Raw genomic sequence first — 17,460 nt, forward strand, 5'->3', positions numbered from 1 at the left:
CAGTGTATAGCGCTGCATGCAGCAATTGTCACTGCCTCCATGCAGCTTCCACAGTTTGAGGCATGTCAGCAGTTCTGATAAGCACTGATGTAATGCTACGGCTTAGAAATTACAGACATAAAATATATAGGAGTGCTGGCCTCACAGCAACGGTGACATTTACAGGTGTGGTCTGTGAAAAAGTAGCAGGAATGCCTTCCGTGATAACAGAAATATGGTTGCTTAAAATAGCACGTTGTTCCTGCAGAGAGCTTAGGGACGAAATGGCTGTCACTCAAAGCCCACACCACTAACTCCTCATCGCTTATTATCGTGCTAAAAGCCCTCGAGTAGGCTGGAGTTTTGCCTTTGAAGGTGAAGGAAGCAGGAGAGGGTATCTCTACTGCCTGGTTCGGACTCTAGGGGCTGCACAAAAGAGTTCTTTCATGCCTGCAGCATAAATGCCATCTGCCTTAAGAAAGGGCATGGTTGTTCTTATCTATCCCAAGGTGATGGGGTGATTTAGCATCAGAGATGTTTCATGAAGCCAGCTAGCCGCAGGCACTGCAAGGATTTTGGGATTCCCTGAGGCACTGGGTTGTGGAAAACCCCGCTGAATGTTCAAGAGGCCTTCTGTAAAAAAATCCCACCTGGCAGTGGTTTCTGAGCCTTGTTCAGGTCCTCTGGTGGTTTCACAGTGCAGATTGATTTGTATGAGTGTTTGAGGGGTGATAACCTGGTGGTGTGGTCATTTCTCCTCCCCTGCAGGACCAGATCGACACCCTCACCTTCCAGAACCAGTCTCTGAAGGCCAAAGCAGACCGGTTTGAAGAGGCTTTGAAGAAAAGCACTGAGGAACAGCTGAAGGTAGATGGTCACTATAATTATAGTCATCGAGATATGTGCTTCTACGTGTGGCACACATCACACAGTTAGCCATAGGATCCCAGCACCAGGGACTGGGGCACAGGCCCCAACCAGGACCCCAAATCTTGAGCTCTGGGGAACAATCAACAATCTTAGCCTAGGTCTGAATACACAGCACTCTACCTCAATTTCAGGCCATTTTCAATCATCTTTTGAGTTTATTTCTCCATCTTTTCACCCAAAATATGTTGCTCAGAAGGGGACAACTCCTAAGGAAAGGAGTGCAGGTGTCTGTCTGGCCATGGGAAACAGACAGCATCAGTCCCCTCCATCCCTGCTGCAGTATTTAATATACATGAAAGGACAAATTCTGCTGTGTCACAGTGACTGTAACTCCCAGACAGTTCACTGGAGTGAGTTACAGTCAGAAAAAAAAGAAAAGCTTAAGTCAGCAGCAGTAATTCATCAGTATCATTCAGAGCACATCATCTGCCCGTGAGCTGAATCCCAGTGTTCCCTACATCCAAAGTTCCTGAGCAGAGAAGAGAAATATTAACAGGAATCACTGTTCTTTCTCCCACCACAGGCTTGATCCTTGCTAACAAGCACCATAAAGCAGTGTGGTCAAGGCAGAACACCAAAATTTTTACCTCCGGCCCCCTTGCCCAATATCTGACTCTTTCTGCAATTTCATGGTTGCACTTTTTGCAAGGAAACATCTGTGCCCAGTCATAAAACACCTCATCAGTTCCCAGGCTGTGAGCAGGAATGAAGTTGCCAAATAACGTGGCATCCTATCTTTCTAGCCATGAGGCTGGTCAAGAGGAAGGTACCACTGCTTGTCTGGGATAAAAGGATGTGCTAGGAGACAGGGTGAGGGTTCAGATGGGCTGGGGAGACCCAAGTGCATCTGCCTTTCACAGCACTGAGCCTCCTAAACCATTGGGTAGACTAGGAAGACTTTACTTTATGACTGTAGATGCATTTATGGCCAACATACATAACTTACTGGTTATTTCCTAGATTGCACGAGCTCCATATCTGCACTTAGAAAAAGATCTGAAGAGCTTAAAGCATGTTCTGGAAATGAAGAACCATCAGATTCACGAACAGGAGAAGAAGATAATGGAGCTAGAAAAACAAGTGAGTAGTCATTTTTCCTCCAGAGGAGGCATCCCAGAGGTAGAAAAGTAAAAGTTTGGTTACAGCAGATGAATTCAGAAGGGGTGAGAAAAACAATTGGGGTTGGGGAAGATACAGGCAGAGGGGTCCGTAAATGTCTGTTATGTTTTTCCACTGCCAAACACAGATTATTCTACTATAACATCTCAGGTGTTCACTCAGAAATTGGGATCTTTTCCCATCCCTTTACCCACCCACGGTACCTCTGACTTCTCCCACGCAACTGTTGGTCTGTGCTGCATCTCCATGTGGTCAGCCCCTGTGTTAGACAGGGAGGTGAGTGGCAAATGATGGAGGGGGAGCACCGTGGTACTCCAGGGCTTAATTTTGTGCACCAGCCTGCACCCCCCTGCAGGAGCCAGGTGGACATTTAGGGCAAGTGGAGGAAGGTCCAGCTGCTGGTCATGCAGAAATTTAGGGAGCTCCCCTAAATGAATTAGCAATATTCAGCAGTCCCTAGCAAAACTCACACTAGGAATGCTCTCACTCTCTCCAGCCCTGAGGTAATGTTGTCCTGCAGACTGCACTGTTTTCTTATCCTTTGCTTGTATGGGTCCCTGAGGAAGAACTCCCCAGTTTGCCATAAATTGCACTTTTTATTGGAAAGGGGATTCATTTTGTGCAGGATAACCTGCAGTGACAGTGAGTGCAGAGCGTGGTGACAGGATGAGGCATTACCTCAGCTGGGGAGCCAGGACAGCTGGTTCAGCACAGCGTTCAGCAAGATTTCTTTCCATTTACGGGGAAATCTGAGAAGTCAGATGATTATTTTGCTGAACAGATGCTTGAGTAAGTGGATGTGGAGAAAAAGGTCTCCTTACAGCTGAGATTTGTTAACTGTGCTCCTTCCTCCTGGAGCCAAGCCAGCATCCGAAAACACACACAGTAGAGTTATACTGAAGAAAAAATATATATATTAATACATGTATACATAAAAATATATATATATAATTAATGGCCTACATAGTTTCTGGTCATTTAGTTGCTTTTGCTAATTAACCACATACAAGCTCACAGCCCTGCTCCTGCCCTTTATCACAGTGCAACACTTGGGTTACTGTGGTCCAAGGGTACAGCTGCTTTCTGTTTGAAGGTTTACCTTTATAAGTGTCAGCCACCTACAGGGCTTCTCCAAAGGCTCTGGAAGATGGGGAGCTTCATGAGGGAGCAGGAATAGTTTTAAACTAAAAGAGGGTAGGTTTAGATTAGAGATTAGGAAGAAATTCTTTACTCAGAGGGTGGTGAGACCCAGGCACAGGCTGCCCAGAGAAGCTGTGGGTGCCCCATCCCTGGAGATGTTCAAGGGCAGGATGGATGGGCCAGAGAATCAGCATCATTCTTTACTGTTACCTGCACAGGCTGGAAATCACTGCCTAAAACTGATGCCTCCACCTCAAAGTGTGAGTTATTGCTAACCCCAGTGCACAGCATTTTGATTCTTTCTAAAAGGTAGGGAAATTCAATAACCGAGCTCACACAGAGATAAGGTCGCCCTGCGATATCTTGTTTTCTCCCAAAAGTGTTGGACTCAGCAACATTCAAACTGCAGGGGGAAAAAGATAAAAAAAAATAAATAAATAATTAAAAAAAAAAAAAGAGAGAGAGAGAGAACTGCGGTGATAAAGTGAAGTATGTCAAATTCAAAACTTGTGAAAGACAGGGCGTCTGAGGCCACGCTGCATGCTCATGAACATCTTCGTGATGTTTTCATACACTGCTGATGACATCCTCAAACTCTGTCCTTGGGCTGTCCCACGTGCAAGCTACCTACTCCTGGGAGAGGATTTATTTCACCTAATTGCAGCTGTAAGGTAAATGTCTTGTTTAAGGCAATCATTTAAGCTGATGCTGTCAGCAGTGGAAAGAAGTGTCTCCAAAGGGCAGCCCGCTCATGCAAAGGCAGCAGCAATCCAAGGCAGCCCTGGTGGGTAACTCCTTCCTCCCCAGACCCAGGGAGCTGTAATTCTGGCAGTGCTGGCTCCCAGGGGATGGAAGTATGAGAGCATCACAGGGAGAGATGTTTTATTTGGGCTCGGACCCTCCTCCTCAGTTAGAAATAAGGGCTCCTTCAGCTCTGCCTCCCCTCGGAGCTCTGCTGCTGCCCTGCCTACTTCACCAGGATGATAAAGTCAGACCTCCAAATCAAATATGCAGTCAAGATGACCACCTCCATCCATCCAAAGATGTTAGAAGTTGCTCTGGGGACAAATAAAGATAAAGGACAAATCTTCCTGCAGTAGGCTTTGAGATTTCTTCAGACTTTTTTTTTTAAAAAAAAAAAAAACAAAAAACAAACTTCTTTTGTTGCAGGCTGAAAAAAATTTAATCCTGGAAGAAAAAATCACTGTGCTGCAACAGCAGAATGAAGAACTCAGAGCCAGGATTGAGCAAAATACTGTCATAACAAGGTTTGTGAGATACTTGCTGTCCGTGTCAGCTTGGAAGGAGACTGCAGATTTAACTGCCCTAGGCTGACACTTACTTCAGAAGGAGAAAAACTAAGTCTATTTCTCCTGAAAGGGTTTCTTTCTCCTGATCTGCCTGTTTTATTAACAGATCCTTTTTATGTCAGGGTTTGCTTACGTATCTATACAAAGTCATTCTCATGATTCTGGCATGGTGCTGAGATCACAGTTGCCAGTTGCCACGAACCTCTTTGGTCAGGAAGCAGCGAGGATGGAACGAGATGACCTTTGAGGTCCCTCCAACCCGAGCCTGTATCTATAACGCACATGTCACTGAAGTGGTCACCTTTCCGTGACTGGGGAAAATAAATTTTTAAGCTCTGGTGCACCAGACCAGCTAGAGACATCTGTTTGGGGCTGGGTAAGCAGTGCTCTACAAGGGCTGGACTCTCTCCGTGCCTATGACAGTGGCTCAGGTGCCTCTTGGTTTGATGCTTGGCCTCCAGTTGCTGATACCTGCCTCTAGCTGGGTGAAGGGCACCCTCCCTTCCCTGAAATTTGAGGTCAGTGTGCAAAGTCAATTTTTTATTTTTATTTTTTTCTGATTCTTTGACTCCCCCCCCCCATGGTGGATGCCATGCTGAAGGATGCCGGCAGTGCTGGCTGTGCCAGCTGCCTTTGTCAGTGTCCAAGACATCTCACCTCAGATGACACAGCACAAATTCCCAGCACACGAGGCTTAAAATTAAAAAGAGTTATTTCTACAGCAGGAGCTCCCCTGTGGGCTTCCTCGCGCCGTTTGGACTGTGAGCTCACACCACAGCTGCTTCCCTAATGGGGTCATGAATAGGATCTTTCTCCTCTGCTGGGCAAATCACTTCCCAAAATATTCCAGCAACTCATACTCTTACAGTCCTCTGACTCTGTGAGCTGCTGTTTTGTGGTTCCAGATTTCCAGGGGAGTGGGAGAGGAACAGACACATGGCATGGTCACCTAAGCTCCCTTTCTGTAGGAAACTAGGCTAAACAAGCAGAAAACCTTTAAAAATGTTTTTAACAAGATCAGAAATACCACCCCAACCCCATAGAGATGTCTGATGACACAAGAACAGGGAGTCAGCAGTCTGTGGCAGCTGCTGCAGGCTTCAGGCTGTAGGAAAGGAGCCCAGGAAAGGAGCTGGGCAGAATTTAGTGTCGTGGTTGTCCCTGAAGCCCTTTTCTCTCCAGGTCCTGGAAGAGGAGCTCTGGCCAAGGGGCAGCATGGTCAGGGAGCACAAGTGCCTGCTGCCCCAGGGCGCTGGGCTCCATCCCAGCAGCGAGCTGCCTCCACCGAGGCTTGTGGGCACCCTCCCAGGTAGAAACTCTTGTGCCAGTGAGCAGAGACTTTTTTTTTTTAAGCAATTTTTGCTCTGCTGTCTGTATGGGAAAACGGCCAAATCTTAAGAGCCAGGAGAACGTGGTCAGTGGTGGTGAAGGGGTCCTGAGAAAGCTGTGCCCAGCTCAGGCAGCTCAGCTGCAGCCCTGGGGGCAAGGTGGGATGGCATGGGGAGGAGATGGGCAGCATCATTTACCACCCCCATCTTCCCTCCGCTGAGCCTCACGCGTGGTCTCGCTCCCCTCCCCAGGCAATTATCGGAGGAGAACGCGAACCTCCAGGAATACGTCGAGAAAGAAGTGGAGGAGAAGAAGAGGCTGAGCAGGACGAACGAGGAGCTCCTCTGGAAGCTGCAGGGGGGAGAAGCCGTGAGCCCCGTCAAATCCCCGCCCGCATCCTCCACGGCTTTCTACCGCTGCTCGTCGGGGAACTCCTCCCCAGCCAAAGCCAGAACCGTGCGGCGATGATCTGGCAGCGGCCGTGCTGATGACTCTCCCCCCTGCCTCGTACGCGTTTCCACCCTGCTGAATTTCACCCTGCGAGGAAGCATCGCCATCCGTGGGCGCCCAGGGTTCGTGGCTAGCAAGCATGCTCCGTAGCTGCATAGCTTCACACTAGGCAGGGCACCCGTAGGGTCCCCACGTAGGAGCTCCTGGTTCTGGCACGTTGATTAGGATAGCAAAGAGGACAGCAGAAAATAATAATAATAATTAAAAAAAAAAAAAAAGAAAAAAAAAAGATAGCAAAAAGTTAGGGTAGCGGCGAGTTAGGGTAGCGAATGTTTAGCTCGATGTGTTCACATTTTAACTGTGGTTAGAGCCAGAAGTTGGAAAATACTGAATGAACGGTTCGTCGGACTGAGCTGCTGCTGCAGTATTTCAGGGTAGTCACAAATAGGGTTCCGGCTGTGAATATTTCCATATGTGTGTCTGTGTTTATAAACCTGTATGTACTGTACCTTTATACCTACGTATAGACGCACACACATATATATGTAGTCGAAGATGTTCCTGATTGCATTTTTTTATATTCTTGGATACTACGAAGTGCTGATATATTTTCATTACAGTCAGCAGTTTTTCTAACTCGTGCCTAAGACTTGTGTCTAAACGAAACGCATTTCTGTTTAGCCTCCCAGGAATATTTATACCCGAACTAGAAGGAAGTTACACAGAAGTAGAAGCGCCTTCCAAGCGACCACCAAGTGGTACTCTACGTAACGTGAACACCAGCGACTTTTCAGTTCCCAGACAGTACTGCCTTGAACACCGTCACCTTCGCGTTGAGCACCCGATGAGATACGCATGCCATGCACGGCTTTTTAGCTCTCAGCGTCAGTATTGTGGGTGGAGATAGGCTAGAGATGAGAAACCTGAGGTTTTCAGTCAGTCTGGGAGAGGTTAGTGGTTAACGTGAGTCAGTTTTAGAGTCTCGAAACCCTCAGTGGCTTTCATCTTGACCTGTTTAGGAAACAGTCAGAAATCTCTGCTTGGAGGTTAGTGTCCTTTTTGATTTATTTAGAGTCCCGTAAGCAAGAAGGAGAAAATTGCTCCTTCGGTCCTTGACCTTTGCTGGCCAAAAGCATTAGGATGAGCTGTCGGGGCCTGCTTGGGCCTGAAGCACATAGGACTGCGTGGGCACAAACGGGGTCAGAAGCCTTTTCCTTCCATGTCTCCCAATCATTTCGCACCTCCAGATTTTACCCAAACTTACGGAGCACTTTTGAGGTTGATGGAAAAGTCTGGCTAAACTACCTTTCACTTCTCTGCCTTGAAGCAACAAAATAAAAGCTTGCCCTGGCTGAGCATCGCCCCTGCTTGCCCACGGGGGGCAGGAAGGGCTGCGGGGCCCTTGTGGGCTCCGACAACGAGCAGGGGGGAAATGTCCCGTAGCATCAATCAAAATAATAACAATAATAACAATAAAAGGGAGAGCTGTGGGATGGTTTTATGTTCTAGACACAGCTTCGATCACCGCTGACAGGCCTGTGGCCCCCGCCGCGGTGCTAACGAGTAACGGTGATCCTTTTGTTGTGTTTTTTTTTTCCTCCTTTTTTAGAGAAATTTATTTTTGTAGAGGCTTTTGCATGATACTGTGATACGTTGAGCATCTTGTTAGGATAGCCCACTCCACACCGTCTGGCTGTTGTAATGCAGCACTAGATTTTTAGTGTGGCCTGCAAGTGCGGCCTGCGAGTCGAATAGCTCCGTGACACCCCGACAGCCACAAAGCCCCTCCTGGCCGGCAGTTCATCACCTTCATCCTTGCTAAATGCACGGGCACCTGCAGCACCGACTGCCTCGCCGTGCCTCGCTCTGCTGATATATTCCTGCCACAATCAGAGGGTACAGCCAGAGCTGGGACCACGATGCTTCTCCCAGCTGGACACGGCAGAGCGTATTAGCACCCTGAGATGGGTTGGCCAAGCCCATCCTTTTTTTTTTTTTTAACTTCTTCGTTGTTTTCCTCTATTTCTGGTGCTTTCCTTCTCTCTTTGTTGGCTTAAGTTCATACGCAAGAGATGCTTCCAGCAGCGAATTGGGAGTGGGGCTTCAGCGGTGGGGGAAGGGGGACCGATCCCAGCTCCGCCATCGTTTGGTGTCATTGCCAACCCCTTTCTCATCGGATTTTTGCCTCCCAATCCTGCCTGTCACTGGGTTCTTCCTTGGTGTGGTCCCTCGGGGCTGCCCAATCGCTAGCAAAGCTGTGAGAAGCTCTGCCTGGCCGGGAGGGATCCAGAAAACCTTCCCTGGGGGGACGCAGAGGGTACCTCCTGCTGCTGCAAGCCCAGGAATAGAGAGTTCCCCCCCAAAAAAATATTCCTCTTTCTTGCTCTTCCTCTGTCCTTCTCCTCCTTATCTCTGGGGCCAGGGGCATTCCCAGGGGATGGGGACACCGAGTAACCCTGCTAGTGCCAGGCGGGTGCAAGCCCAGCTCCCAGCCTTTGCTTTTGGGGTCTGGCAACTTCCCATACATCAGAGCCACCATGGCTGCTTCACCAGTTTTGCAGGAGGGAGGGAAGGCAGGAGGGAGTTTTAGGGCAGGAGGAGGAGGCAGCACGTGCCACGGGCAAGGCTAGCCCCAACGCTGCCCTCCCTAAGCCTCCCTAACACACATCTTCCTCGTCTTCCTCGGGGAGAGGGCGCCTGCCAAGTGCCTGGCAAGGACATCCCCGAACAATATGAGCAGGGGGGAGGCAGAGCGAGGACCCCAGCCTCCTTTTTTCTCTCTTGGGAGATGGAGCTGGGAGTTCAGGCCCGGCATCTCCCCCTGGAAGGGTCTGTGGGTGCTTGGGGTTGGCTCGGAAAATGCACGGGGACAAAGGCTGGCGGTGGTGGCGGGGTTTGGGGAAGGAAGGTGAAGGCTAACGGGTGCAAAATCAGGTATTTTACGTCTCTGCACTGAGCGTGTTTGTGTCCCATGGACACGCCGAGGAGCCTCTGTACAGTTCCCACGCGGTAGGAGCCCTGTGGTCCGGTTTACTCTGTGGCTAACGAGTACAGGAAGAGTTTGTATTATTTGGGTCGCGCTGTACAGATAAGTGTAATATATTCCTGATAATAAACGCGAGCGCCCGCACACGGAAGGGGCAGGCGCCTGAAAACCCGGTGTGTCCTGCGGTGGTTTGTGTGCACAGAAGCTGGGGTGAATAAAAGGCGAAGCAAAATCCCATGGGAGCATGGTAAAGGCCTCTCTGAGGTTGGTGGTTGTGGATGAAGGGCGTTTGCCCACCTTCGGCACAGTTTGGGACTTTGAGACCTGCTGAGGTTTGGGGATCAGCTCACCCGCGGGTGCTGGAACAAGCTGCGAGGCAGATTTAAAAATCAGGATAAATGACAGGCACAATTTATTTGGCTACCGAGAAAAGAAAAATGTTTTAATGCTGTACCACGTAATTACAAGTGAATTTCCAAATTCCGAGAGCTTCGTTGGGGGGAGAAGTATTTACAGGGTGTCAGCAGGATCAAAAGTAGGCTGTGGGCTCGCGCTGTGCTCCAGGGGCAATTTCACATCAGGGAACTTAAGGCTTCAGTCGCTACGTGAACACAGCCGAAAACCAAACCCAAACAAAACCAAATAAAAACCCCCAAACCCCAAACAAAGATTGGAAACTTAGATTTGTTTGCGGAACAAGCATTAAAACTATTTACCACACCTGTAAGAAATATTCTGGGGGAAATCATTAGGAAAATAGACCATCGGACAACGGAAAGGTATATACACTTCGCTGAATAATTCGAAAAAATAAAAAATATACAGACTCTTCCATGGCTTCAGTCAGTAAAAATCGCCTCGCTGAAGGAAGGGCCCTCGCTCACCACCCGTTTGGGAGCACGCCGGCTCCGGGGTGGGCAGCGCCGTGCTCCTCGCCCTTCCCCTGGCACGGGAGGCTCGAAGGCAGGGCCACGAAGCGTGTCCCCGAGCAGGCTGGCCCCGTGTCCCGCAGCAGGAGCAAATACCCTGAGAAAAGCCCCTGAGGCTGCCGGTGCGAGCGGCCGGGCACCCTCAGCACCGTGCCCTCGGGGGGTGCCCTCCTCCTGCCCGCCCCACCCCTGGCGACCTGCCCTCTTCCACCCCAAAAACTCAAGCCCAGCAGGCGCTGGGAGGTTATCCAAGGATTTAGAAGCAGAGAGGATTTTTCTGCAAGAGGGAATGGGGCAGCCTTTAAAAGGGGACGGTGCTGAGATGCAGGGGGGCTGCGGGGCGCCCTGCACCCCTCCGAACCCTCTCCGCTGCCCGTGTGCTCGCTTACCCACTGGGCCAGCTGATAACAAAGCTCGTTTGTAAGCGGTTTTCCGGGGGTGGAAATGCTTGTGCTAGCAGGAATTTGAGAAATCCCACTGCAATACCCAAAACGCCACCGCTCCAGCAGCTGATCGTACAGAACACCAACGCAGTGAATGCCCTCGTGATATTGCCTGCTGCTCCCCGCGCCAGCAGGAGAGATGTTAGCTCCCCGCAGGCACAACGCAGCCTGTGAACAGGATTTTTTTCCCAAGCCCTGCCCCAAAACCAAGCAGCAGGGCCGTGAGGGGCTCCCTTCCCCGTCCTGCTGCAACCCAACGGGGATGGCACACACCAGGCGCCCAAAACAGTGGCAAAATCCACCCCGAGGGGCAAAAAGAACATAAAATGAAGCCAAAACCAAGCTGGTGATGACTTTTCAGCAACAAGAGAATTAAATTTGTAAGCAAATAAGCAAAAGCTAATCGTTTGGGGGGTTTTACACCAAACAATTAGCTCGGGGGAGTGCTGTTGTGGCAGATTTCCTTGGGGAAAGGCTGGCGGGCTCCGTGTCGGAGGGCTCCTGTGTTGGGAGCAAACTGGGAGCACCCAAACAGGGGAAAATAAAGTCAGTCCTTGGGGCCAGATCCTGCCCCAGAGGAGCAGGCAGGCTGTGTTTAGGAGCAAGGCATCACTCCTCTGCTCCTCCCACCCCCTCATACAGTGAAATGCTCTGCATCTCTACACAACGTCCTTGTAAAACAAAACAAAATCGTGAGCCAACTATTTACAAAGGAAAGCTCCAAGGAGGGAAGGCCTACTGCTCACTACAGCGAGGTTATAGCAGCAGCTGCATGTCTTCAAACACACCTGGCTTCGTCTGTGTTACATGCAGACATCAGCAGGGAGGCAGAGACAAAAAAAAAAACAAAAAGAAAAAAAAATAAATTAAATAGAAAATAAAAACTCACCCATTCGCAAAGTCCTGGGCATCATCCTAGAAAGAGGGAGCCCAATTTTTTTTTTTTCTTTCACCTTTTGGCTTGCAAAAGAGAAGCGAGGGGGGACAGAGCCACAAGGAGCCCGTGCCAAACCTGCTGTCCCCGTGGCCACATCGTGCCAGGGCAGCACGGCTCCGAAAAGTGGCAACAAAACCTCTTGAAAGGTGGCCCGGGGTGGGCTGTAGGAGCCTGAGATGGGGAGAAAAGCCCTCGACTCCCACAGCAGATTTGCAGCAGGTGGCTCTGGGGCTGGGACGGGTAATGGCACACTGAATGCAGGCTCTGGGGGCACAGAAGGGTTTTTCCTATGAAACCTCCTCAGAAAAAAATAAAAGAAGCTGAAGAAAAATGGTCCCAGCCCAGACTTTCCCTTCCTTCCTAGTGCTGCAGTTACATAACACAAAAGCTGACGTCAAGTTACGGAATATAAATACCAGAACAGATCCCTATGCAGACAACGAAAAAAAAAAATAAGTTAACATTTATATTAAAAAAAAATAATAATACATACAGCAAGAAATCTGCATATTTTTAAATAATTCTCTTTGGAAACACCCTTCCAGTCAGAATTCATATCGTTAATGCTGAATGTCTCAATTGCTCACAGCCGGTACCCACGGTGGAGAAAAATGTCCTTACGGTTTTGGTACAATGGGAAACTTAAATCCCCTCTGCGTTTGCCTTTTAGTTTTGCCCTCCTGCCACACCTTCAGTGCTTTTCAGGAGGCTGTGGAGTGCGTCGAGTCTGCCCTTGTTTAAAATCAAAACAGATCTCCACCTCGTGGGCTTGGATTTTGATGTTCTTCTCTCCCTGCTTGAGCAAAAACTTGATACGTGCAGAAGGAAAAAAGGCTTGGCAGATGGGCAGGACCATCTGCCGGGACGAAAGCGCCCTGAAAATGCACCCCGAAAGCACAGCACAGCTTCCAGTCCATCCGACTCCATCCCACTAAGCCCCCGGTCGAGTCAAATTGAGGAGCCTGTTCCTCAGCTCTCCTTCCCTTCACCACCCAGAGCTGTGCTGACAGGTCAAAAGCTGCGGAGGGCACCTAAGGCAGCATCCAGCCAGGGCAGGGCAGGGGTTTCTGCAGTGTCTGGTCAGGATTTGTTGCTCAGTACGAGCTGAAACGTGAATTTAAATTTAAGAGTGGTGTTACGTGGGCATGGCCCACCTTTCTAATGCTCTAACAAGCCTTTTTCAGGGCAAGGAATTTGTCTGGGGAAAGATATTTGGGGGAATTTGAGGGAATTGCAACCAGCCTGATGCACGGAGAGGAAAGCAGGGCCCTGCTCATTTTCCGGGCTCGATGCCGCCCCGCTGCCGGCGGTTTTTGAGGCAAAGAGGTTAAAAAAGTTAAATACAGTAAAAACTATGAAACCCAATCCTTTACAGAACGCAAATCTTGCAGGTGCTTTCTTAACCAGGCAAAAGCTGGTGTTTGGCAGGAGCCTTTTGGTTTTTTTTTGTGCGTACACAGGTGGTACAGCTCACATCAGGCTAAGCACGACGGTGGCACTGCGGATTAGGCAGTGGCTGGGGGGAGGTCACTCCCGGGGCTACTGAAAGGTTTCATAGCAGCATTTAAGGTTAACTGGCACACAGAAGCCGCGTTCGTTCTACGCACGCCGAAAAATAAAAAAATACAATTCAAAATTAAAACAGGAGGGGAAGCGCACGGCCCTGGATTAGCTGACAGCGCTGCCGGGAGCGTGCCAGAGGTGCGGCTTTTTTTCCCTTGCCATCCTTTTTGACTGCGCTAGGAAGCAAGCTGCAAGCTGCAGCAGCGGGGCCGGGGATCCCCACGTCGCGCTTCCTGGTCTCTGCCTTACTGATTAACCGGGGGCAACGCTTCGGGCTCCCCCCGGCGCGGCTTCCTCCTCGGCTGCAGCGCTTCCCCAGGTGCCCGTGAGGCCAGCACGCAGTCATTTGCAGCTGTCCGAGCCAGCCTCCGTGCTTCTCTCCGCGTCCGCCGTGGCTGCGTACGTGGCTTCCACGCTGTGCCATATCCCGTAGGTGAAGTAGATGATAAAGCCTGCGGGGAACGAGGGGAGAGAGCAAGGTGAGATAATAGAAACCTCTCCTCACGCCTACAGGCACGGGTTGCTGGTTAAGCCCAGCCGTCCTGACAGCACTCCAGCAGATCACAGCATTGCCTGCCTCAGAAAAAAGCCATAAACACAGGCACCATGTCTTAAAAGATGACCTATCCCTGCCCCAAAACCACCAGATGAAACAGGGCTGATTGCAGAATAAACCCCTCGCACTGTTCAGTGCTGTTTGTTCCGCACAAAAGCCTTCCCTCTCCCCTTGTGTGCCTCCATCTCAGTAAAATACATCAGCAACCGATGCTTCTCCTTATCATAACCTCCCTGGGCTCTTCAGCCTCCTCCACAGGGCTGCTGGGAACACCTCGGGGCAGAGCTCAGCTTCAGCAAGCCCTTACTGGTTCACCTCTCTTCGATCCTCCAGATCTCCTTCCATTACAGGACCTCACAAAGGCTTCATGACCCTTAAATTTAAAACAAAGCTGGAAACACACTGCCTAGATGGCTTCAGTAGGTTATCTGGAGACTAAAAGCAAGCAGAATCCCTCCCTGGGATGCTACAATAAATTTATAGCTAACAAAATCCCATAACTTTGACCACACGCTTTTTTTTTTTTCCTCTCTTAAACTCACCTATGAGCATCCAGACTGCAAATCGTATCCACGTGCCTAGGTCTAGCTGCATCATGAGGTAAACATTCACAAAAATACTCACAATAGGAAGAAGGGGCAAAAGAGGTACCTGAAAAAGCAAGAGGGATACATTACATCGACCGGAGAGATTAAAGGGGAAGGAAGAACATCACATCCCTGGCTAAATGGGCAGTGATGGCTGTCACCAATGCTTCAGCTGCCAGATCTGAGATAAAACGAGGTTAGATCAACACTCAGGGGATTACGAAAATTAATAATAAATAATAATAAAAAAAAAAAAATCTGAAATATTTTAAGCCTTTCCTGTTTAAGCTTCAACAAAAAACACCCCACACATTTATGGGGGCCAGCCATTCCCTTCATTAGGAAGGGGACGGCCATGCAAGCTAGAAAAAGGAAGAATATTTTCCTAAATTAAATGCTGTCAAGTCAGTAGGGACAAATGACCTTGCCCTGCGGGGGTGAGGTATGTGTTCAGAGACTGCAGAGATGATCTCTGAACTATTATTGGGCATCTCCCAGAGCTCTTGGTAGACAAATCACCTATTAAAAAGAAATATGGGAAAACAACTGGGGAACAAACCAGTCAGCCTTGGATTCCTGGAGAGATTTTGGAGAAAAATCACTAAGCAGGCAGGCTGTAAACGTCGAAAAGACAACAAGGAGATAAGAAACAGCCAGTACAGATTTACCAGTGACAGGTCTAATTTTCTGCTTCGGACAGGGTAGTGCCTGAGGGCAAAAAAGGGAGTTAAAATATCCCAAGTGTCAGGAAAAAAAAAGATCTCCTCAGAAATAAGTTCAGAAAATACAGCCCAGGCAACAGCTCCTAACTTTTCTGCTCTGAGGCGCTTTGTTTCCACTTGTGGGCCCATAAGCCAAAGATGAGTTGCAAACACTACTTTGAGAAACCATGGTTGGGTTAAATTTATTGAAAAACTATGAGAGTACTTGGGAGGACGGGATTAGAATTCAAACCTGCCTTTCTAGATTGAACAGCCTGGAATCAATACGAGGAAACGTGACCTGCAGGATTATACTGGAAAAAAAAAAAAAAGATTTTTTTTTTATAAAAAGGTATTTTTTCAATATAAAAAGGATGTTGTGCTTGGGCAGGGCAAGGGAATGGAGAGAGTTGTTCTTATTTAATTCTGTTAATGAGAGAATGGTCATCCCCTAGTCTGCATGGCCAACAGCAGGATAAATAAAAATAAAATATCTGTTAAATGTGCAGCATGGAAATTTAGGCTAAGCTACTGGGAACAGCTTGCCAGCTGTCTGGGCAGCACAGCACTGAAAATGTGACAAGAAGGGTTGGTGTCTTCTGCCAGCCACCTCCCAGAGGGCTCTTTTTGAGCTACACCTCCTCCCAGGGCACTCACCTTAAAGGAAAGTTTGGTCTTGCTTTCGGGCTGTTTCCATATAATGAAGCTGACGATGAGAACCAGTATCGCAGCAAGAATCCACACGGCCTTTATCAGGATGCTCGGCTCGAGGGCAGTCAGGATGCAGCTGCCCACGATAAGGAAACCTGTGAAGAGACACCAAAAGCTTATGGTGCTTTTTTTTTTTTTAAAAAAAAAAAAAAAGAAATAAAAAGAAATAAATTAAAAAAAAAAAAAAGAAAGAAAAAAATTGGCAAAACAAAATCTGAAAGCACAGCAAACCAAACTGCAAAACAAGAAAACTAATTCCCTTTCCCTGTACGCCCCCACACACCCCATCTGTGTATTTCCCTTCAAGTCATCAATTTAACCTGTAGATCCTGAGTTATTTTAGCTGCTACAAGAGCTCACTGCAATTCCAGGTAACTCAAAACAAGCAAGGAGTTGAGCTTTCCCAGCACGGTGAGGTTCAGGACCTACCAGCTGCCCCCAAGCAGCGCTGCCCGGTGCTTACCAATGATGAAGGTCGAGACGTTCACCACTGAGCCGGAGAATTTGGAAGGGTCGGAATTTGGGGGACACAGGATGGCTTTGAGGGAACATTTCTCCTCTTCCTCTGGCAGAAAGCCAGCCTGCGAGTCGCTGGTGCTCACAGACTCGTTGTTGTCTGTCTCCTCTGTCGTTCGAGCCATCTGGTAAGCCAAATTAGGCTGCTCGGGCTGATACCTAGGAAAAGGGAAGTGAGACAAAGAATGTATGGGCTTGGTATAGGGCAACAGAAAATTGTGACTGCACCCCAGATCTCTATAGCCTCAGAATAGGCACACGTAATGCCTACAGACTTGTATTTCAGGGAAAAATCTGAGGATTTGTTCACTACGTGAGCAAATACAATCAGCTGTCACCGCCTAAAGCTTGGTTGTAACATCCATGTTTTAAGCTGGCCAGCCATCTCTTCCATAAACCCCATCACCCACCATATCACCAAAATATTATCAGGTGATAGCAGGAGGCCTGGAGAAGGATGTGCCAGGAGAAGAGCCACGAAGAGGCTGTGGGTTTATCTGTGGCAGCCTCTTGTGCCCTGGTGTGGAGGCAGTTGAACTAACTGCTCAGCACGTATCACGCCCTGGCAGCTGCTGATCACACCACGCAGAGACATTCCTGGTGTGCTGTCCTCCTCTGGTCCAGCCTCTTGTTGCTTTGCCTGTTGCTACAAAGCAAAGAACTGTAGGGTTTTTATTGCACACGTGGACAACGCCTCATTTAACAGGGCCCTGATGTACAACGACATGAATCCATCCACAAAAAACCCTCTTCCAGCCCCAGCTCTTTTTTTTTTTCTTTTCATTTTTTCTTTGCATGTGGCTCTCATCTACGTCTACTTAAAGGACGGGACCATTTTGCCAGGCTCCTTAAAACCATTTCTGCGGGGATACGTTGACAATGAGATTTGTGAAAGATGAGCTGTGGGACGCAGTGAAATCCTTGGGTAGCAGGGTATCAGTCACAGCACCTTCCAGCTCTGGAAACGGTCGAGGTTTTTCTTCAACAGGCAGCCAAAGCAGCTGCCCTGGCTGCTAAAAGGCTGGCTGGCAGCTCTGCGGATCTACGGTGGGGAAAATGCCACCCGATAGGCACTGCAGCGTGCAAAAGCAAATTAGGAAGACATTTACAGCCATATGGAGACGAGAGGGCTGGGAAACCAGAGGGAAGGTATGAAGGGCGGGGAAAATCCCCCAGCTCTGTGCACTGGGGCAGGGTGGACAGCACAGGCACACAGCACCAACATTAAAGTGCAGGGTCGGCCCTTCATCAGAGCTCAAAGCATTTGCTGTGAG

General features: G+C 49.0%; 2 protein-coding genes across 9 annotated transcripts in view; one reads left to right on the plus strand and one right to left on the minus strand.

Moving 5' to 3' along the window:
* The window catches only part of MTUS2 (microtubule associated scaffold protein 2), a 279,879-nt gene extending 272,986 nt beyond the window's left edge, over positions 1–6,893 (plus strand). For all 5 annotated transcript variants that reach the window (XM_084534381.1, XM_084534383.1, XM_084534382.1 and 2 more), the window contains 4 exons: positions 748–846; positions 1,870–1,989; positions 4,339–4,436; positions 6,059–6,893. In XM_084534381.1, the coding sequence (XP_084390507.1) occupies positions 748–846; positions 1,870–1,989; positions 4,339–4,436; positions 6,059–6,275 (534 nt within the window). In that variant the 3' untranslated portion in view covers positions 6,276–6,893. The remainder of the gene's footprint in view (positions 1–747; positions 847–1,869; positions 1,990–4,338; positions 4,437–6,058) is intronic.
* A 2,771-nt stretch (positions 6,894–9,664) lies between these two features.
* SLC7A1 (solute carrier family 7 member 1) overlaps positions 9,665–17,460 on the minus strand; it is a 29,333-nt gene continuing 21,537 nt past the window's right edge. For all 4 annotated transcript variants that reach the window (XM_084534425.1, XM_084534427.1, XM_084534426.1 and 1 more), the window contains exons 9-12: positions 16,134–16,345; positions 15,617–15,765; positions 14,214–14,322; positions 9,665–13,567 (exon numbers count right to left, since the gene is read on the minus strand). In XM_084534425.1, the coding sequence (XP_084390551.1) occupies positions 13,458–13,567; positions 14,214–14,322; positions 15,617–15,765; positions 16,134–16,345 (580 nt within the window). In that variant the 3' untranslated portion in view covers positions 9,665–13,457. The remainder of the gene's footprint in view (positions 13,568–14,213; positions 14,323–15,616; positions 15,766–16,133; positions 16,346–17,460) is intronic.

This window comes from Aythya ferina (assembly GCF_964211825.1).
Source record: "Aythya ferina genome assembly, chromosome: 1".
Taxonomy (NCBI): domain Eukaryota; kingdom Metazoa; phylum Chordata; class Aves; order Anseriformes; family Anatidae; genus Aythya; species Aythya ferina.